Raw genomic sequence first — 23,464 nt, 5'->3', positions numbered from 1 at the left:
TTACCTCTCCTTCCAAACTACTTTTTCTTACTCTGTCTCTTTACGCTTGGGCACAGTAAACAAGAATATACATTTCTCTGTCAGGATTACATAGGTCACTCTGAGCACAGAAGAAATTTCAAGGAGTTTACGTAACTTTTCACTACTGGCATACAACAGATGAGGGCATCTCATTTGCTTATGGTTTTGTTTTAGGGAATTAGGAAGAGGTGCTGGTTTTTAGTAAAACCAGGGCTAAAACCATTTAAAAGGGTACACCATGCAGGAGGATTACCATTTACAGCAGATATAAAGGCTTCAAAGAAATATATTCAGTTTATATGTTAAAACATACAATTACAAAATTCGGGTTAGCACTGGTTCTCTCTTCAGTTTACCTGAAATATGAAATCCCTACCACATATGGAAACTTTCCTTGCAGTCTCCAGGTCTGGACTATTTGCATTAGAAACAGAATTAAGAAACAGAAAGAGGCACAGCTGTAATGGTTAACTTCTGCTGCAAGTTGGAGACGTTTGGGTTGTGTGGCCTACACAAGCCTTAGATGTACTGATACGCTAAAAATGCTTTTGTTTAAGGCTATGACTTCAAAATGGCTACAATTAACCGGCATTTAAATTTAACCCATTTGACACTGAAAGCCAATATTTGATGCTAAATTCCGGTGTAAAATCCATTATTGCTTGTGGGATCTCCAGACAGCAGGCACTAGGGGGTAACTGTCAATCTCTCCAGCATGTCAATCACAGAACAATTGGAAATGTGGCTCAGATGAAAATGAGACACAATAGCTGAACAACAAAGAAAACTAGTCAGAAGCACGTAAATGAAATTTAGTGGCATTGTTGCTTTATAGATATCAAATGGATTATCGCTGCAAATGAAGTAATATGCAGGTAACAAATGCAGCACTGATCTTTTATCTTATTAATCACAGGTTATTATTGCTGATACCATAATCACAAAAAACAGGCGTACTGAGCATTTTGAAGAGCCTGTGAAAATGTATACATATAAAGCAAAGCAAAAAATAAATAAGAATTGAATCAAAGTGGATTTTAAAGATTTGAGAACTGAAACCTTTCCACCAAAGCAGAAGAAATAGCTCTACAGGTTGTGAACAGGAATTAAAAGACATACCTGAATAAAGATTTTAGCCACAGACACAGACTATATGGATAAAATACCTGGGAAGTTACAATGAAAGAAACACTGGGAAACAGTTAAAAATAGGAGGTTCTTTAAAGAAAACTTCTGCCTCAGCATAAATCAGACCATTTCATTTTTTTCTCATTATTTTTCAATTGTATCAGTCTAAAAAATTAGTTTTCAAGCATATTCAGTTTCAGTAGTAAATTTCAAAATAAATTTATGTTTAGATTTTTTACTTTTCCAACCTGATAAACAATCACTTTGCCTCAATGCAAGTATTTTGGAGCCAAAATAATCTGAGAATTACCCTAAAACCAACAAAAAACATGGATACAGCCTCTTCCAACCTACTGCTCCTTCTCCAAGGTTCAGTAATTTTTTCTTTAAGAGCATCTTTTGCCCCCAGCAGTACAAAATATGCACAACCCCAAAATTTTATACTTGATGTGCACTTCAATAGTTAACAAACAAGTGACATTTTGAACCTTCTGGGGGTGGAAAGGGACAGAGAAAAGGCACGGGCAAATACAAAGCTTGGAATTATTCTAACTATTCCAGCTTACCTAACCAGAACAGAAATATTTTGTTCTCATTTGCAACGGGTTGAGAAGTTTTCAAAAAGAACACAAATACACTACTTTACTGCCAAAGCAGCAATATACGTGTAGTCAAGTAAGAATAATAATGAAGTGGGCAAAGACATGCTGGTTTATTATACTGTGATTCAAATATCCACTTTCCAATAGGAAACAGAATGAGAAGGGAGTGTATTAGAAACTCAGAATTGTGCTACTGGTATTTCTAAATTATATTTCATCTACCAGGTACAGGAAGTTCCTGTGATTACCCTTATAGCTAATTAAAATTTTCAAAAAGTGCTGCAGAAGAAAAATAAAATTGACAGATAAACACTTCATTAATGTATTTTCAATATTTCAACCACAAATAAGAATGAAGAATATTGTGGAATTCTTGTATTTCAGTCCTTCTCAATATGTGAGTTGTCTCCTGTTAATAAACTTGAGACTGCCAGGACAAAACTGCACTCATTATTGAGGTATGTACAAATACAGAAATTCTTGATACTGGACTTTTAAGTTTGTTTGTTTTTGTTTTGTTTTATTTTGTTTTTAATGATAGATACACTTTTTATTTAAACTGTGCTAATCCTGGAACTAAAATCTTCAGTTCTGAATAAGGCTCAGTCACTCCAACCTCTCCTTGACTTCTGGGAGGGTTACAAGGTTTTGTTGGTCTATTTGCTTTCTGAGTTTTTTTCCTTTCCTTTCTTTTTTTTTTCCTCCAGTTAATCTTCCTGGTCTACTTTAGAAAGACTGCAGATTAGAGAAATAAGTGAAACATTGGAAACAACTTGCATTATTGACCATATCTGAATCTTCATTACAGATTTTGTGATAGAACAAGCCTCACATTCTACATCTCAGGAGTGAGGGGCTAATACAAACAAAATGCACCCCCCTCTTACAGTTAACTGGAAGCTTTCCTACAAGCATATTTAAAATCAGTATAATGAAACCATTTTCTTTGCATTAATCTTAAGTCAATCTACCAATTTAAATATTCACATGAAGTTCTTGAACTGGTTTTTGTCTTTGAGTACAGTGTTCTTGTACAATTTGTACGCGAGTGACATCAGTCACAGAAGAGAGCACATTTGTATATGATTGTTGATGATAAAGGAGTAAAATTAAAATGATTGCAACATCCAACCTTCAATTTGCTATTTGTTTGCAATAAAATTGCCAGGCATTACACCACAGGAAAACCACTTTTTTTGATGGGCTTACACATCAGTATTATCAACGTGTTATGGCAAGAAATAATGTAAAAAAAGTTAAAACACTGATTTGAATGGTTGTTATTTTTACATGTTTACTCAAAGACAAACCAGTAAATAAATAGGAATTGCATTACTTCCTTCCTTTTAATCAGGAAATTATTTCCTTTGACCTTGGAATAATACTAGGTGTGGCCAGGCAGTTGGGGAGTGGTTCCCAAGCCTCAGATGCAGCAAGTGACCAGCAGCAGGCTGTGCTAATGCAGAATCTGCTGGGTATTCCAGATCCACAGTGGGAAAACAAAGGCAACCAGAAGGAGGAACTGTAGCCAGTGCTGCAAGGCCTCCCTGGGAACCTCATTCATACCCAGCGAAGCCTCACACCCCAAGAGAATGGTTCAATTCATTCAGAGCCAGTATCACCTTGTACTCACAGGCTACACTTGGAGCTACACTCCTTTAAAATGCTGAGATATTCAGACATATTGTGAGTAATTATTTGAGGGAGCAGAACAAACCTGGCTACCACAGAACAACACGCAATTAAAGGCAAATTTGTTTTGTGTCTTATGCTCACTTGAAACTTTTACTAAGCAACAAAGCACGTTTTTTCTCCAGAAAACCCTGTTAGAAGTAAATTATTTTTGTTCACTGGCATACATGCAGGATACTTGTTTTACCATCTACTCTCCTCTGACCTTTATCTTATCTTCTAACTGACCTTAGGGTCAAGAGCTTCATCCCTACTTTGGTTCTTGAAATAGCTGTGAAATAGCAAGAAACAGAGCAAATGGGCAATCACTTGTGCCACACATCTTGCATCTGCTCACCCTCCACAACTTTTATCAGCACTGGTGCTGTACAGTGCATTGGAATACCTCAAAACCCTGTAACCTCGGAATTGCTGAGATATTTAACCTTTGTGACTTGAACAAATCCCTCTGAAAATATATATTTTAAAGCAGACATTACTAAATGCAGTATTTTTTTTGAATCTCATATTGTGATTTTACATAAAGTCATATGTGAAGACAAAATCAACCACATAATTGTTGGCTGACCTAATCAAATCTCGTCTAAAAGCTAACTTTGCCAAAAGAGATGCCCTGCTGGCAAAGCCTCTAGAGTTTAATGACACATTGCCAATCCGTTTAAGGCCAGGGCTGAACCATCTCTAAGCAGGTGTTGAAATGTAATCATGGATTAAAAGAAAACCTGAGGAAAAAATGCCAAGAAATTAAACACCTCTGGGTCACTAGTTTGAATCTATTCCAGGCTACTAAATCAGCTTCAGTAATTACCATCTGGTAGTCTACATAAAACTAAATTACTGGCCTTTTTGTTTTAATTCACTTCATACTACACAAAGGTCTTTGTAAACAAAAGTTTCAATCATAATTGAAAGCTTTGTTCATAATCTCACTAGGTTATACCCAGTGCAGTTGCACATCTTGAGCTTGGACTGCCTTCTCATCGCTGCAGAGCCACCAGAAGTTCTTCTAGCAGCTCACTGATAGGGTATGCAACACACCTACATTATCACAGACAGGAGATAATAGGGAAATTTATTTTCTTAATAAGAATCCACATTTCCGTATGAAACAAACAAAAAATGCTTTCTGCTTCATTACTCTCAGAACAACAGTAGGATCATAATTCAACTAATAAAAAACATTTCCTAGCATTGAAGTTGGTGAAAAAAAATAAATACATTCCTAACTAAGCTTCACCACATAAAGCTGGATGAAAAATATTTGTCAGGAATATGAAGAAATGCTCTTCTCTTCAGTCTTCCAAATGAAATATTTTGTGAAGACTAAGGAAGAGCATTTTTAAGAAATACCACTTTTCTTAAACTGTCTGCACAACCCAATTAAAAACTGGTCAGCTATTTTGGGAATAAAATCCATTTTACATGACTTTTCTGCCACAAAAAAAAAGGATAATCACCAACACCACCTATTTATTTTACATGGACTATTTGAACTGAAATACTTGCACACTGTATTTAGCTGTTTAGCTGACTTTGTGAGAACAGTTTTCACTTCCAACAAGCATTTTTACTGAGTTTCTTGGTTTTTCAGTAGATAGCCTTCTTCCAGGTCATTCTGATGACCCTAGAAAAAACTTGCATTCTTTGTTCTATCTTTTTCTTGTGTCTTCATTAGAAGAATTAAAATTGGTAATAGTCCATGTAATTTACACTCCACTTAATGTTTCTTTCACATCACAGATATTTGATTTATGATACATTTTATGGATTCTTTTCTCTTCACTTCTTCAAACGAGCTTTAAGATGTTGTTTTCACCCTGACATTTAACTACACTAAATGCAGGGATATAAAAACCTATGTAGTCCCCCTCAAAATACAATTGTCAACAGTTAAAAAAACAATCATTTTTGAGTTTCTCTCATCCTCCTCTCACCCATTTTTCTTCCAATTTCTTGACATAAAATGCAGACTACAATAAAATGGCATAGGCCATCATGAGGGCATGCAAACAAAGCATTTTTCTTCAGTAAAGGCCCACCTTAATTATTTTAAGTGCCTCCTTCTGAAATCTGACATTTTGAAGGACGAGGGGAAGTAGGAGAAAGACACTCAATTGGATAAATGGGACTCAAGCATGGGCAGAAGCTCAGAAACCTGAATCCTCAGACAGAGCTGTTGTAAAAATAATATTCACTTTACTAATGGGTGGGATGCTAGGTAAAGGGAATCATCAATATGAGAAGTGGCAAAAAGTTTAAATTGACTTCATCCTCACTTTAAAAAGAGGTTTCCTTTGAGGAAGATCTTGTATGCACAGGCAGGTACTTTTGTTTCCTTCATTTGAAGAAACAGTTCAGCTATTTCATGACAGTCCTGAGGGATTTGAAACTCTGTAGCAGAAGCCACACTTAATTATAAGCATTGCTAAAACTCTTAATGTTTTCTGTCCCAATCATGGTTTATTTAAATATGGATGACATTTTTAGAACTTAGTCTACGATTGCATTAGCTGCAGATGAATGCCAGTCAACTTTGAAAATAATTTGTTGGCTCTTAAGTGACTGAAAATATCATGGAGATTAACTCAATAAACATCTAAAATCTCTAACAGCTATCCCTATGTCAACCCTTGTAACACCTTGTAACTAGCACACACAACAAGACTGAGTTACTCAGTACCTCAGATGTTGGCATCTCATCTTGTAGATAAGCTGCCCTAGGGATTGTACTTACTGAAAGCCTGAAATACTCTGAAACCTCAAACCTATGTCAGTGTATTATTGAAGTGAACAGCGTGTATATTCAATAGAGGATCTCTGTACCAGGGTAGAACCGCATGAGCACAACTACTCTTTTGCTAGATATTGATAACTGGAATTAAGATAGAACTTGCTGAAACCTTAAATACAACTAAAGGGCCCAGAAGTCCCTCTGTCCTGCTAGCTAAAACATACAAAGAATGTTTTGCACTGTTCTTTCAAGGAGCAGGCCCATCATGAGGTCACTGCTGCTCTCATGCTCTTCAGAAGAGGTCACACTACCTGTTTTAATTAATAAACTACAGTAATTCAGTTATCTAAAGTTCTGGATATTGTTAACATTGAAGCCTACTTATAATTTATTGCATTTTCACTTAAATAATTGGCAGGTCATCTTAAACAACAACAAAACGTACCCCACCATTAAGAACTAGAATAATTTATGTATGGGGTGATTCACTCTAGAATCCCATCTCTTTGCTTCGTCCAAAGCTTTTCTGCATTGAATTCCTCTAAATCCTGCTTCCCCTGCCACCATATCCCTGCTTGATGGTCTCCAATGGGACAGTTTGTTTTACCCTATCATTAATTTTATGGATTATGATACACAGCAACAGTTATTGATCTATAAAGCTCAAAACATCATTTTGGTTATATTAATCTGTTTCTGGGCAGTCTAGCAGAGATAGGACCTGCTGTCTGAACAGAAATCTGAAACACTTTATAATGACTTCTTAATAGACTCTCTCAAAATGAAGAAACAGAGAATATGACAACTTAAAAAGATTATTAGAAGTCCCATTTTAAATTTCTTGATGAATTTTACTATATCCTGTAAGATTTTTTAATATTTTTCAATTAAGGCAAAAGGGAAAGTACTGTAATTATAAAGAAAGTTTCAAAAGTACAGCAGCAGCAATTGGTGAAATTAATTCTTTTCCATCTGACTCACCTCAATCAAGGAGGTACATCAAAGCTTACTCTGGACACTTTAACAGTTGATTTAATTATGCATTGTCATTTTTACTTTAAGATCATGCAAAAAGATTAAGAAAGATTGCTTTAATAAAATAACCACACGGTCCTGATGAAACATTTAAAAGATGAAAGGGTATTAACTTTTGCATCTCTTTGTAGGAAAAGTTATAGGCTATAAAAATAGAAGCTGAAACACCAGAATTTTCTTTATTGCATTTATAACTTTTACAAGCCTTTTGGCTAACAGATTAGGAATTATGAATTATACACTTCTTTTAGGCTTGCACACAGAGAGAAAATGAACATTTATGCCATTTATACTTCAGAATTAACACTTACTACTTCTATAAACCAAAGTAAAATCCACCTTAAATTCCCTGATCTCTATTCATTACTCAGCAGTGATTACAGTACTAAAAACAAATAGATGTGGTCAAGGGAAACGAAAAGAAAAAGTATCTGATATTTGAAGTTATTCTGATAACTGACCTTCTGACAATAATTATGCTGACTGAATATCAGCTAAATTTTAAAATTTATAGTATTCACATTAAAAAAAAGAAAAAAAAGAAAAAACACAACTATGGCCAACTTTGCCATGTTTAAGTATCTAAATGACAACAATCTTTGGTACTTTATTAATTTCAGATATAAATTTAAATATACGATTTAAAACAGGTAAAAATAAAAGATTGTTAAGATAGATATAAAGGTAAATGTATGATTATCCTGTGACTCAATTGAAAGCTCACTTATTCAGAAGTAATTTCACTGTTCTCTCAAATATAAATATATAGCATTTGCCTATTTGAGATAAAAATATTTTTGTTAACAGATTTTTTAAAAGACATTGTTATTTCTAATATAGGCGTGTATATATTTTAACCTTCTCCTACCATTCATTCCTGTACTTCTGCTCAGCAGGAACTGCTGCTGAATTACCTAAGCATGTTAAGATTAATAACCATTTTTAATATATTCATGTTTAGATGAACTTACGATACTAAATTGTCCTCAAAGAGTAATTTTATATAAATATATATAAATATAAAAATAAATAACATGTGCTTGAGCCTGAAAATTCATATAAACGTGCAACACACATGATTATTTATAACACCATCAAGAAAGATAATGTAACTTAAAAATATTAGTATTACCTGGAATAGCTGAGGTAAAGCTTTCACAGTGAGACAGAACCATATTCCCAGCTTGCACGGAAGTAAATCATGCCACTGTGGTTTGTCCAGTACTCTGCAGCCAAATAAAATTTAAAATATTTCAATATTGCCACAAAATCTCAACGTCAGAACTCTCCCATTATCCTTTAAAATGATTAGCACTTGTCAATTCATATAAAAAATATGTTTGGAATATTTAATTCAAAATATATAGCACAACAGCTAACTTCTAATCATCTCTGTATTTTAATCTCTTAAAAAGGGCTTTTCTTCAAGAAAATAAATTCATAAGGCACATAATCACTCAGTTTAAAAAAAAAGCTCAAGCCTCAATCAAGTGTTCACAAGTGCTGACAACCAGATATGAAGACTGTAGCATAAACAAAACAATACATAAAAATTAATGTCATTTGCAGTTCACTGAAGCATTACTCACTGATGTCATCAGGAAAGACGACAGGCAGAATGGTCTCTGATCTCCATCCTGCATTGATCCAGTTCATGCCCCTGCTGTGTGAACTATTTAAACCCTTTATTTCTTTCTATGAATCAATAGAAGAAATGGTGGTATCTTTTGGAGTGTCCTGAAAGTCACCATTTCCCTATGTATTTCTTAACTAAACAATAGTGTTAGAAGCCTTTACCAACACGCTCGTTTTTAAGTTAATCAGACAAAAGCATTAATTCAGACAAGCATTAAGAAAACATAAAAACTCCTCACATGGTATGGTAATAAATTACAGCTTAAATAAAGTGAAATTTCTTAATCAAAAGCAAATCTTCAAGGACAGGAAAAGTTGTAACATCTTATCAAAAACAAAAACAAACAACAACTTGTAGAAATAGCAGCCTTCTACAAGCAAGACACCTTTAATTTAGCCTTAATATTTCACTTATTGTTCATCTGCTGAATAAATACCACACATTTATTTACAAAATCTAAAACTGAAAACACATCTACACTGGCACTTTATATCAGCAATGACCGTTACAGATATTTTTCTTGTTAAAATATTTCGAAAACACGAGGAGAAAATTACAGACCTAAACCAGTAGCTCGTGAAATGCTTTAAAATGCAGAAAACAAAAGAGTTTCTTCCCACCTTTCATTTTTGTCAAGAGCAGCAAGTTTGGCTTCATCTGTACCCCTGCCTCCTGCTTTTTTCTTCTTCTCCCTCTTTTTTCTGGTAAGCAGTTCATCCTTGATGTAGAAAGAACTACGGTTACAGGTTATCATTAACATGTAAACCACAAATGTTACTGGGACTCTTCTGTGAAGGGTAAACATTAGAGTAGCATTTATGCAAATGTAGCTAGGGGTCCTACATGATTAAGTAAAATGATCTATCTTAACAATAACTGTTGCCATGGCACCCAGTCTTTAAACACACATGAAGTCCAGTTCTGTCACTCATGTGTATCTCCATAGCAATCAAAGTTTTCTAAGAGGAGAAAGCATTCAACTTGCCTTTCTCATTCATCAACTTCAATAATGCAGTAGAAAATAAAAAAGTAAACAAATGCTAACGGTTGAATATTTTTCAAGTTATGCTTAGTTTTTGTTTGTTTGTTTGTTTTTCCTAGTCTAGCAATAGACTTTTACATGAGGAAAAAAAAAAAAAACAACAAAAATGGTTTATACTGCTTACCAATGCTTATCCTGTTAACAAAAAGCCAAAGCAAAACAAAACAAAAAAAAAGCATTTAGCTAAGAACAAAGGCAAAGCAAGTATGACTTCTAAATGAATAAAAACTGATTATTTTTAAATAACATTAGGAAAACCATAAACATGACTACAGCAGCATGTGATTCTGCATCAATAGATGATAGAAGAGTTTTTATTCCTCTTCTTTCCTCCAGTTAGAAACCACAGAAGCATCTCTCTCTATTTATTAATGATTCTTGATAAAATAAGCAGGATTTAGATTACTATTTGTGATGTTGAGTATCTCATTCTGTATTTATCACCATTTTAAATGTTATCATTCTAAAATACGAAAAATCCAAATCTGAAGCAGGAAAACTGGTAGAGATCCCTATAATATGCAAACTTTTGCAGGGAATTCAATACTAATAATTGAAGCGAGTTTGATTTATTACCAATACTTACCAGCTGTTTTTCCAGGTAGATTGACCAAACCACAGCATAATGACCCACTGTGAGTATAATGAACAAGAGTAATGCCAGCTCAGCATTGCTCATTTTTCTCACCCGCCTGTAGTAGAATACAGGCTGTCGCCAATCTGGTAGTCCATTGATCAGAATATCATCATACCTACAGTAGCAAATATAACAGGCTTTCATGGAGAGCTAAAAATAAAATAAGCCAAACCATCCAATTATAAAAACAAAACAAATGACGGTCCACAGACTGCTTGAATAGAAGGCACACAAAAGATCATTTAGTAATTTCTTTTTTTTTTTTTTTTTTAACACAGCAGCGTCTTGTTTTGTCAACTGCTAGGCCGGGACCTGGAAACAAACAAAATCCAGAACTAAACGCTGTGGAAATCTGTCCAGGCTTTGTTCAGAAAACCCAGTAACCCAACCGCTCCTGAGATGCGACTGATGAGCAAGGGGGCTGTGCTCTACCTGCCTACCGAGCAGCGGCCGGGCCTTCGTGAAGGAAGCAAACACCAGGCCACGAAGTACTAAATGCAAGGTAGCGAGGAACAAACGTCTCCGGCACTGTAACCCCTTTTCCCTTTTCCAAATTAAAAGCACGAGTGCTGGGGGGAGGGGGGAAGTATCTGTGCTTTTGTTTTGTTCTCCGGTGGCACCACGGCCATGAGGTGCTGGCAGAGCGAGTATCCCTTCTGGAGTCAGATATGAAATTGCGTTAAGGGCTTGATTATGTTGTTAGAAAACAAAGTTCACCACAGCTAGACGATTTTGATTTTCTATTTGAAAAGCTGTCTCCAGAATCAATCTATTCTAATACTGCTTAATTTTACTAATGCCACTGTCTCTATAGGAACCGTTTTTATGACAATTTGTCAGTTTTTCTCCACAGAAAAATCTTGAAGTATCTTACCATGTCTGCAGTGTCTTTTAATTACAGAACGTTAACATAATCAAATTTAAAAAATTAAACACAGAGGTGAGAAACTTACATTTTTTTCTATTAGCTACCTTTTCAGAGTGAAGTTTCAAACAGATCTATACAGAGAACTCCAAAACCTGTGTGCTCAAGACGCACAACCTGTTAATCTTAAATTGCACCCCACTCATTACATATTCCAATCACACCATTTCCAGAATTAAATCTGCACTGAAAGGCCTAATTTGGTGCAACACATTGACCAAAATATTTTAATTAAAAATATTCTGAGTTAGTCGCAGGCCTAATTACAGGAATAGAAATAGGGCCTATATTGTCATGCAGGTCAGTAGAACTCAGTAGTAGGTTTTTCTCAAGTAAATTGACCGATCCAGGAATAATAGCGCAGCTGCTAAACTGCCAGTCTTGACATGTAAATCAATTTAAATGCAACAACTGCACTAGCTACTTTGATAGTTATTAAATTGATACCTTGGAGATGTACTAAAAAAAAAAAATTTCCACAAGCAAAATCATTTTTTTTTAAGCGGGAAAAAGAGGCAGTGGTTTTAAATTAAAAAAAAAAAAAATCCTTTAATTCAGCACATCTAAACCTGACTTCTGATTAAACATTTGTTCAAGTTGCCAAGTGTTGCTAGGCTGTGTCTGTGCAAAAGCTTCAGCACCTCAAGGTTCTGCAGTGTTCTGAATGGCACCCCAAGTAAAACTGGGATTGCAGAATTTTATCTTCCGTGACAATTATGAGGATACGAAGATTAATATCCGTTAACAGGAATTTTGATGTAATTTTCCCTTTCCCAGTAAGTCTGAAGGAGGTTAACTACTGATGCTTTAACACAAATTCCTTGTTCAGAAAAAAAAAAATAGCACGTTGTTTCAAAACTAAATCTCTCTTAACTTTTTCTTTAAGAATCACAGAGAGGTTTTAGCATTTATAAAAATATAACAATGTATTTGCAACATTTTATAGTTAAAATAAAAGCTAGAAATATCTTGAATATCTTAGAAACAAAACCACTTTTTAAAAATGGGTTGATAAAAAGCCTTCACAAATTCTGGTGAAAGCTTCAGGGAAATAAATATGTAGAATCCAAAAAGAACAAATTGTTTTCATACTACTATACATTTAATAAGCATTTGCTTTCTTATACAATAAGAAATGTTAATTGAGGCACCGAAAATTTGTCTACAAATTGAATAGGGTCCATATATGCTAATGGCAACAATACAGGAATACTCAAAAAAGCACTGGGAAAAAATGTTTGACAACCACATTCTATTATAAATTATCTGTTCAGAAAAAATAAATTAAGACAGCAGAGTCTCTTGCATTAAACACTTTAAACAGCACTCTGTATTTACTAGGCTATGTCCGCTGTTCAGAACAACAGTCTCCAAGGATTAAGTCTCAGAATCAATGCTCTATTGATTTTACTATCAATGAGCATTATGGCTCACACGACTGGCCATTTTAAGGGAAGATAGCTTCTATTATAACCCACTTTTTAGAATATATACTGTTAAAAGATAAATCACTGCTTTCAATACTAATTAAGCTCTGTATTTGAAAAATAAAAATATCAATGATTTTTAGGTTTTCAACTGGAAAACGATCCTACTGAAACTGAGAAGCTTCCCATAATTTTTAAATCTTACTTTCCAAATTTAGGATGTGGTTTAATTAAAAGTAGATTTCTCATTAAATAATTTCTTTATAGAAACCTGTATTAAGGACGAAGGATAGTCATGTGTAGAACTGCATTCAAAACTGAATTACAAAGCATTCTTTTGGTGACCTGTATTAATTGCTACCCTACGTAAGAAAAATCAAACTGAAAGGGAAATATATATCTGCAGTATTTTTTCTCAGACCTAAGTACACAGAATGCAGCAAATATTTTGCATGGGAGTATGCTTACCAGGTACCTCTGAAATGTAGAAGTCAGCAAACTAAAAACCCCCAAAGCACCAGTTCATAAACAAAAGGACGAATATATATAAATGTATAACTTAAATTGAATCTCTCTTTAAAAACTGGGGATTCTATACAAGACTTGGTTGTCTGCTGTAGAATGTAACCAATTGCATGACTATTAAAATTTCATTCTTCTGTAAAGTTTCATAAAATAGTTTTTAGAGCTCTTTGTAGAATCAATTATACTGCAAGAAAAATCCATTAACTGTGGTAGCTAATTACAGTATCATCTATTTAAATATAATTATAATTTACTCCTCCCTTTAATCAAGCCACTGCATTTCATATTTCAAATTATTTCAGAAATCTGATATAGTTTATATACTATAAGCTTGAATTAATGAGATCTATTCTGATCTATGGGAATAATCCACCAGTGTTTTTTATTCTAGGGGCTTTTTCTCCTCGAGCTGTCAAAGACATCCAGTTCAACGTCAGCCAGAACAATTTATTCCTATGAATATACACATGTAATTATAATGAGAGCTAAGATAAACACCTTTCTTACTCTAAACAAGTATATCTTGATTCCTTTACAAATGCTTCCTGTAATCAAGTCCATATTGTTAAAGAGGATAAGCCTTGTAGGTAAAGAGAAAGCTCCTTAAAATGGCAACAATGAAATTAACATCTAAGATTCTTGCCTAATTACAATTAATAGAACTGTGTAAACTTTTTCATAAATTAAAAATAATCAAAAAATAATAAAATACATCGACTTTATTTACCCTCAAATGACTTAGGTTCGTTTCCTGAAATACATAAGACTATCTCTGCATACCCTCCTAAAGAAACTTTTCTGTAGAATTTCATACACTCTGCAATGTTTACAGAGCATGAAGTATTAAACCAAGCTGCACGCATGCTTAATGTTAATGCTGTATTAAACAATGCTGCATGTACGTTTCATGTTAGAATATTACAATGTTATGATTACACAGCAGTTAAAATGTGTAAGTGAAAAGTACCACCATGGTGGGATTACTACAGAATATAGCACTAAAGAGTGTTCATGTATTTAGTATTCTTACTTATACAAGCAACTATGTACCTTTCTCAAATAAGCAAGCCACATTTTAATTATAAAGCCTTGTATTAAATTTTTCAGTAGAACTATAATATTTTAAGAAAGGCTTCTGTCATCAGATAAAAATTCAGTGCTACATACAAAAAATAAAAGAAAAAAAGAAGAAAGGCTTTAAAAAAAATGATTACATTCAGCTAGCCAACAGATCTGCCTTTCAGAACGCTTTCTGTATACACACAAACAATTAACACCTCTGACATTCACCAAGACATGGAGGAAGGGTTTAATTAGACAGAGTTTTATTGTTTCAAAATGAGTTTGTCACTCACTTATACAGGGCAGGTCCTTATTCCTGCTTTAACTGTTTCTACCCTCTGTGCAAGCACCAAAATCAATGCCAGATTACATCACCTGAGATGAACAGGTCCAGCTGACTTCCCTGTATGAAGTGTCTAAAACCCGCTCTTCCCAAGGTGATGTAATCCCGTGCCCCAAACCATTCACATGTCCTTTTCCAAAGGGATTCCCTGCTAAACTGCCAGGATGTGCCACCAACTAATTTGCAAGAACTGGGACCGATTTCCCTCTCACCCCTGCAGGACTTTGAGTTACTTTAGAAATAAAAACTACCACACTGCCAAGGGAAAACAAAACAAAACAAAACAAAACACAAAAAACAACAAACTGGCAGAAAGCCTCGTTAAAGCAGACCCAGAGAGCTGTCTCTGGAATTAGGATAAAAGTAAATCAGTAAGCCCTGAGGTAGACAAAGGGTGCAGCATAGCTTTGCCCCTGTGCACGGGGATGATGGTAAACTTCGAGCCTCTTCCCCTAGGTCCAACACCTCCCACAACAAATATCCAGAGTAGGAAAATCCCCAGAAGCAACCACACTCTCCCCTTTCATTTGCCATATGGTTCCAAGAAACGCATGAGTTACCTTACAACAGAAACATTAGAGGGGGGCAGTCCCTAGCACATTTACTTAAGACTTGTTTTAAGGACATGAGGCAACAACGCCTTACAGGATAAAGGAGAAAAGACTCCATTCACCAGCTCAACCGTGTTTACTGTTAGACAGTGTAATAAATCCGATGAATAAAGGTTTCCATACAGTAAAGAGAACTTACACTGTTATTCTAAATTCTGCGTATTATTTCCAGAAAATTCTCTGAATGCTGTTTATTCAGCTATATTTATACTTAATCAGTGACAGAAGAAATATCAACTACGTATCTACACGGTGCAAGAAAAATACAACAGCTGTTGCCTACATACAAAAGAAGTTAGCGACAATGAAATCCCCATAAGCTGGAGCAATCTACCACTGCTTTGACTCCTCATTTGCAATTACTGTGTTATACTAATTAACAATATTTTCTCAAACAAGCTGGGTAAATTAGGAAGTGTCATATATACAAGGCTTAAAATATAATGCTCACAAGCTACTGCATCACAGCTCCATGAAAAAAGCCACTGTACAGCTGCAAGGTAATTCTGGGCAGTTTCATGCTAGAAAGAAATCCCACAGAGGCAGTATCACAAAGTATATGTAAACAATGTTATAAACAAATAGGTGAAAAAAATTGGGGGATAACTAACTTTTCAAGTGGTCTGCAGCCTCTTAACTAATCATTTTATTATTATTATTATTTAAAGCTTTCCTTGATTAGGACTTCACAAGGAACTTATCTGGTAAGAATGAAATAAAAAAAAAACAACTATAAATTTCCAAAAGTACTTCTGTGAAGTACATTTTCATGACACTTAAAGAGAGGATTATCAAAACGTAGATTGTCTGTACTATAAAACCTGGACTCATGCCAAGATATCTAGAAAGCCAAAACCCCTTCAAGAAATGTCTTGTAAAGCCCAGCTTAAAGACTTGTAAGCTGAAAGATGATTTACTAAAACTCCAAGCTAAAAGCAAAACTTTTTCAATAGCTCTGTTGTCCAGATAATCGTTAGTTTAAATGGACAGCCTCTTAAAAAGAAAAGTCTTCCAGAAAACCACAGATTTTCAGACTTATCCCCTTCATGTACTGCTGGACCTACTCCTATGGCAATTATCAATTATCAAAACATATAATGGTATCCACATCAAAGTTTACAATATTATAGACAACACATTTGAAAGAAAAGCTATGAAACAAGCAGCAGAAAACAATGCTACATAAGGTATACACTGGAAATAATCCCTAAATACTGTGAAAATAAATTCTTATTGATATAGTGAGATATAACTGGCAGTTGAATCAATGGACTATATATTCAACCACAGCTTTAATAAAACAAGCAATTATAATTAACACAACTCATAAAAAGTGAGTGTTAAGTGTTAAAAAATAAGTTTGCTCCAAAGAACAAACAGCTTTTAAAATTCTTTCATATTAATTTTAAGGGAGAAAAATCAGTATATCACAAAAAATACATAACCAGCTTCCCCTTTAAGCCCACACAATATCCAATTAAACAGCTACAGAAGAATTACAAACTAAATTATACAAAAATCACCCAAATACTTACAATTAAATTAAATAGGGCTTCAATTTATCACTGGCATAAACGAATAGTTTATTTAAGATTAACTCACCTCTGCCTCCTTTCTTCATCCTTTAAAATTTCATAGATAGCCACCAGCTAAAACAAATCAAACAAACAAAAAGACAAAAAAAAGGAGTTGACTTTAGAATTGAGTTTATATAAATGTAAATAGTAGCACTGTATTTACATTTGCCAGAAAATGCTCTTTGATAGTTTTCACTTTTCTCCCCACAACACTAGGAATTAAACTCAGCATGAAAAAAACAAACAAACAAACAAAAAAAACCCACAACAAACCACAGTGACATAACCATATCAGATAACACATATCAGATACACAAACAAGCAACTTCTGACAAAAGCAACGTCTGGCAAAGGGCTTTTTCCTCCTCCAATCTCTGAACAAAACACAATACTACAACAACAGTAACAAAAAAACTATGTATCATTTGTTTCATCCAAAAGATTTTATTGAAATTAAGTAGCTGATCTTTAGTCATCTGGAGTATATTTTTAAAGGCAGAACTAATGACAACACTCTCATGGTTTCATACTGTAAAGATTCGAAAGAAGAAAACATTCAGAAACAAAAATACAATCTTAGAATCATAGAATGAGTTATATAAGGCATTATTTTCATAGAATGGTAGAATTATTTAGATTGGAAGGGACCTTAAAGATCACCTAAGTCCAACCCCCCTGCCATTTAATTTTCATTAAATTATTCCCACATATGATTTGCATTGAGAACTGATCAGAAATTTTAGTCATTGCTGTTGAAAAGGATGGTTATAAGCAGTCTTCAGATAAAGAACAAAACATACATATTCCTCTTAGGAGTAAATGTCCAAGTATTATGTTTGAATTATTTTTAATATTCAGGTAAATATTAAAGGTGACTTATTTAACAAGATAATTCAAAATCTGTGTATTTTTTAAAATCTGGCTACCGTGGAAAAAATGTAATGTTCAATGTAATAATTTCAAAGACATATCCTTGTTCTTACTAAAATAATTATGAAAAACTTCTGATCCTATTTTCCATAAAACCTTTATTACCACATGTTGCACTTACTTGCCTAAACTGTGTTTCTGCATTTTCATCTTTATTCTTGTCTGGGTGCAAAATAAGCGAAAGCTTTCGATACGCTTTCCGAATATCTGCAGATGAAGCATCCTGAAAAATGGAAACGAAACGTCAGAAACAAATTCCCAGACCTTTGTTAGGATGTGATGACAGTCATGCAAGTGCTTAACTAAGGCGTAACATTTGACAAATCTAAGCACCAAATCATGCAACCAGACTAGCCCAAACAACTGAATAATCACTCAGCCCAGTTCATCTTTCATATTAACTTCCTTCATTACCAGACATTCGTTACAAAAATATTTGCCAAAACTTTCTTGCTTAAAAATTAACCAGTGCACCTTCTGCACCCCTTGAAAGTTCCAGTAAAAACTGAAAATTATTGCAGCTGCGTACCTTCACGTCATCGTTTCTGCAAATTATCATGCTCAATTTCCCAAACTCGGGACTTGCCACAAACACTTCCCTTATTAACATTTACGTGAAATTCAGCACTAATAGGACTTCCATTCAACTTCAGCTTCACCACATCTAAAGAACTGTATTTTTCTAAAGTAGCTTCAAATTACACTTTTAAAGCTGTTTTGTAGCACTGACATCAACCTATATCTGGATGATGATAAAAATAGCACACATTGGGAGAAAAAATAAAATTCAGAAATGAAAAATGCATCCATGAGACAATGATTTGCAACAATATGAATTAGCTGCACAATGCCCAAACTTCAGAAGTAATGTCTGCCATGCAGTACATGCTACGAAGATATCCAGAAAAGGAAGATTTCAGGAATCGGATATATCGGGGTTACACTCGTCAAAATATCTGCAAAGCTCTAAATTTAAACAGAAGTACTTGCATTCCTTAACAAACATGGCCAAGGAGACGTTTTAGAAATAAAGTATTCCTCTGACAACTTTGATTTCATAGTTTTAGATACGTATTGCTCCCAGTATAGTCTCTTTATCAAAATTATAGTGTCAATAGGGATTTAAACACACCCAAAGAACAGATCTGAACTAGCTGTGAGAGAAACGGGGCTGAAATAAGATAATAATTAACGCAATACTGTAATTAGTCTGTCAAGCTTTTTTATTATAAATCATTATTTTCATTTTTAAAATTTCAGTTTTATAACAAAAGGCTGGGTACCAGTTGGGCCAGGAGGGAACAACAGAGAAAGATTTGGGAGAGGGGAAGGGGAAAAGGAGAAAGTGGGAAAAGTGAATGACACACCGTAAGGAAATTGGTGTTATCCCCTAATGCAACACCAAAATTTCCATAGTCTATTGTTTGTCCAAAGAGGATGCTTTGATTTCTCACACAGAAAATTCATCCTAGAAGACTGCATATTTTTTTCATTTTTAAATTTTCCAACAGCTACTCCTATGGCACACACAAGCAAATTTGACTAAGTACCTGCTCGTTTCCATCTTGCTTACTGCAAGGGAGGTATTTCAGATTAACATCGTTTGATATGTTTATTTCTAACACTTAGTTAAGGGGAAAGAAGAGACAGTTTGACTAAATATCTCTTCTAAACCCTACAAAACATGACATTCCTGAGATGCAGGCTTAGTAGAATTACATGAAATAAGAGGGAAAACACAATATAAACAAATCTTTTAAAAATGAGGGATTGAGACCATGATAACCTCAAGAAATGAGTCTCTCCAGGCTTTGTGCTTGGGATAGACCACAGCTTATTCCTTCTCTACTACACATTTAGAAGTGCTTGGCATAATTTTTTGAACACTCCCAATGAACAGTTTAAAACCTGAGAAAGCCATAGTTTTAGGAGCCGTCTGGCAGAAATCTTCCAACTACTTCAAACAACAAACACGCAAAAAAGTTACGGTGTTTTCAGTTTTATCTGGACGATTTAAGCTAAAGTTTCATACAGGGGCAACATATTTTTTTTTGTGTAGAAGACCAGGAAAAATGTTTTTCTGTTTCATACTTAATCAAAGCATGAGATCCCAAGTCAACTTTGAAAAAGAAAAAATTGCTTAAACTTATATGTTGCTTCATCTTGAGAATTTGAAACAAAAATTTACAGAAATAGGTTATTCACCTTAGTTAACAGAAATAATTGGTAGATGAAGGCAAAACAATCTTTCAACCCAGTCAGCCACTTCATACACAACATGGGCTTGTCCTTAATACAAAATACAGTATTTCAATGCTACCATAGCAAATAAAAATCAAGAATAAGCTTACTGGCCATGGTTTTAGCTAAATAATCTAAGTGATCTTTATTAACATACCAGCTAATTGTAATTAAACCCCACGAAGGTCAAAGATGGGACAATAACAACAAGAAATGATTCAATATTTGCTATGATGTTGCTGTAAATGATTTCATCACTACTGATTCACATACATTTCCGAAATGACAGTAAGCCTGCCAGCTAACTGATTGATTCTTCACAGCATAACACAGAAAAATATCATGTGTGTTGAAAATCAAGTTCCAAACATGTTAATTAGTGCTACCTGTGGGTAACGTTACACATCTAGGAAAGGTTCCAGATCCTTCAGGAGCTGTCCTGAATGGCTTTAGGGGTGCAAACTGAAGGCATTTTAACAAAAACCTCTCATCTCCACAGAACTTACTAGTACTGTATGGCCCAAAAAAGGCTACAAGAATAATTATTTTTGAACTAATAAAGAAATATCTACCATATTGAAGCCAGCTGTTCCAAGAGACTTTCATTTATAGCTAGATGACTGTTGGCCACCCTCAGTAAGATTTCCATGAAGGCTGAGGAGCAAAACACCAAGTTGAAGAATCAGTGCTTTCTACAGTGAGCTATGATTTTACCTACTAGGGAAAAAGTCCAAAGACTAGGGAGAAAAGACCAGGACTCTCGTTTTGTTCGTTTTAAAGACAGAGCTCAGAGGAGAAGCTGGATGGCGTCGTTTACTTTTCAGAACTATTCACTGCAGTGGCAGCTACGCTTCTGTGCCTAATTCTGCTTTCATGAGAGCCTTCCAATGTTTGTCAGTAGGAAAAAGTCAATTCTCCGTCATGCATATTTTGTGAGAAAAATAATTTAAAAAAGCATAATGTAAGCACTTACATTAAAAGGCAATGCAAAATGAACTCTCTAAGCTAAACCAAAAACTGCTCAGTTGCCAGCTGTGTAGCTGGGAAGAAGGCACACAGTAGACAAGTCAAGGGAGGAAAAGGTGTTTTATGCTAGAATTAGTTCTCAGAAATACCAAACAAGCCTATATGTTGTCAGGCCACAGCCTGGCCTCTTTTGTATGCAAATGTATGCAAGTATTCTTGAGGGAATTTTTTAATTACTAACACTTTATTGAACAAGTAGAGTTCCGTGTATTTAGTTACAAGATTTCCAAGTAGAAGTTCATCTTTTACATCTTTCAGCAAAGGCCTTTGCACTGCAAACAAGTTTTTTAACATACAAACAAGCTTACCATTTGAAGGAATCAACCATATGACAAAGAAGTTAACCACATACATAAGGTACTCTGTTTTAATTATTTTCATTTTTTTTCTGAAGGACAATACCTATCAGATTCCCAGGGTAGGCAAGAAAAAGAAACATTCTTCTCTTTATTTATGCCATTTATTTTTTGCAGCTTGTTTAATTCAGATGATGAAAAACGTATTACTAAATATTATTTTACTCAGCATCTTTTTTTTTTGCATTACTCAGTATTGTAAAGAAAAGTTACATCATTAGACTACAACCACATCAGGAGAAACAAAGAATGGATTTTTTGTCACAAACAATAACAGACAAAAATAATGTACATTTGCTTTCTGTTTTAAAAAATTAAACTCTTGCTGAAAATCCATAAGAGCTGACAGATTTAAATCTAGTCTTGTCATCTGCCTATACAAATTCAGAGTCCCACCCACAGAGTCCACTTCCACCTTTATAATAAACAGAAAAACTGGTGTAGAGCAGTGCAACTCTATTACTCTGTTGCCTGCTATGCCTAATGTAACTATGATTACTAATGAAGCTTCAAAAAAAGCCTCATTGTGGTCCCAAGACAATTCTTGGTGAACACATAACATATCAGATATTGCCATAGGCAAACAATGATTAGGTCAAGGGGAAAAAAATAATCAATGTCTACATAGTTTTCACTTACCAACATATACAATTCAAAACCTAAATTGTTCCCCTGAGTGCAATGCAGTTATAGAACAAGACTTAGTTACTTACAATTTAGCAACTGCTTCCAACGCAGGAAATGTGCTCAATTCATCTTGGGTTTTAAATATGCCTGCCGATGTCTTCAAAGAGGTGGCGTTATCTTTATTAGCAAGGGGAAGGCACGTGGTCCAAAGGACCGGGTAGCTGACACAAGTCCCATTTCTATTCACTTGCCGCTTGTCCAATCACTTGTCAATGGGCTAAAAGAGGATGGCATCGGTGTGTCTGTACCACTGCAGCGCTGCTGTGCAGGATTTGCCACAGGCTGTACTGCTGGAGCTGTATGGCAACCAGAAGTGATGCCTGCACACAGCCCCAGCGAGCTGCACTGCGGTGTGTGAAATCTTAGACCTGTCAATGACCCCAGCACAGGCAGGCCTTCACGAGCCATGAAATGTAAAAACCTTTTCACATGTTGTGTTGGAGCACGTGGGGATAGAAGAGCAACCACACTTGCTCCAGAACCCTTCTTAGGTAATTCTCACCAAATTCCTACAAAACCGTACAATTCAATGGCTTGCATTCACTCTAAACCTTGTATCCTTTTTTTCTCTTTTTAATAAAGTGAAAAGAGCCCCTCAGTAAATCAAACACACACACAAAATTCCCACCATCAGTACTAACAGCCTTACATTTCACATGTATTTTGTGCACAAACACCGCTGTTTCCCCTAACATCTTCAAGTAATTTCCCTAAAGGAAAAAAAAAAATCACGCCCACACGGTATTTCTGCACTGACAAATTGTTCAATAACACCAGGAGGAAAAGCAACAGCAAGAGGCAGCAGGCAGAGCCACGTACTCCTCTACCACCAGCACACGGCTAGGAAATAAATGAAGGCTCAGCCATACCAAACCTGACTGAAATACCACTCCCCTATGTGCTTCCCTACATGCATTCACCGCAACCCGGTCTCAATTTCAGCTCTGATGAACACATCAGGTCCACGAAGTACACCTGGGTTTGCCAAGTCGATACTTGGAAATGCATCTAGGATGGAAATAGTCTTGTAGCAAATTCCAGAGGAGGGGAGGACATGCTGGCAATCCTGAAGGCCATCCCTCTCCCAGAAGACCCCGCGGTATCTACGAACCTTTATAGCTAACAGATGCGAGCCGAGTTTTGGCTTTCTTGCTGCATAACCTTTGTTCAACTCCCCCTTTATTTTTACAGAGCTTCTTCCTAAGGCACTCCTCTTTCTCAAGGACGGAG

General features: G+C 35.1%; 1 protein-coding gene across 1 annotated transcript in view; it reads right to left on the bottom strand.

The window, feature by feature from the left end:
* DNAJC1 (DnaJ heat shock protein family (Hsp40) member C1) overlaps nucleotides 1-23,464 on the bottom strand; it is a 98,782-nt gene that overhangs the window by 44,452 nt on the left and 30,866 nt on the right. The window contains exons 2-6 of the mRNA XM_032181576.1: nucleotides 18,046-18,147; nucleotides 17,020-17,066; nucleotides 10,474-10,639; nucleotides 9,466-9,563; nucleotides 8,342-8,435 (exon numbers count right to left, since the gene is read on the bottom strand). Of these exons, the coding sequence (XP_032037467.1) occupies nucleotides 8,342-8,435; nucleotides 9,466-9,563; nucleotides 10,474-10,639; nucleotides 17,020-17,066; nucleotides 18,046-18,147 (507 nt within the window). The remainder of the gene's footprint in view (nucleotides 1-8,341; nucleotides 8,436-9,465; nucleotides 9,564-10,473; nucleotides 10,640-17,019; nucleotides 17,067-18,045; nucleotides 18,148-23,464) is intronic.

The sequence above is a fragment of the Aythya fuligula genome, chromosome 2 (genome assembly GCF_009819795.1).
Source record: "Aythya fuligula isolate bAytFul2 chromosome 2, bAytFul2.pri, whole genome shotgun sequence".
NCBI classification, from domain to species: domain Eukaryota; kingdom Metazoa; phylum Chordata; class Aves; order Anseriformes; family Anatidae; genus Aythya; species Aythya fuligula.
Note: the sequence above shows the minus strand (reverse complement) of the source record. Positions and strands in the feature narration are given on the sequence as shown.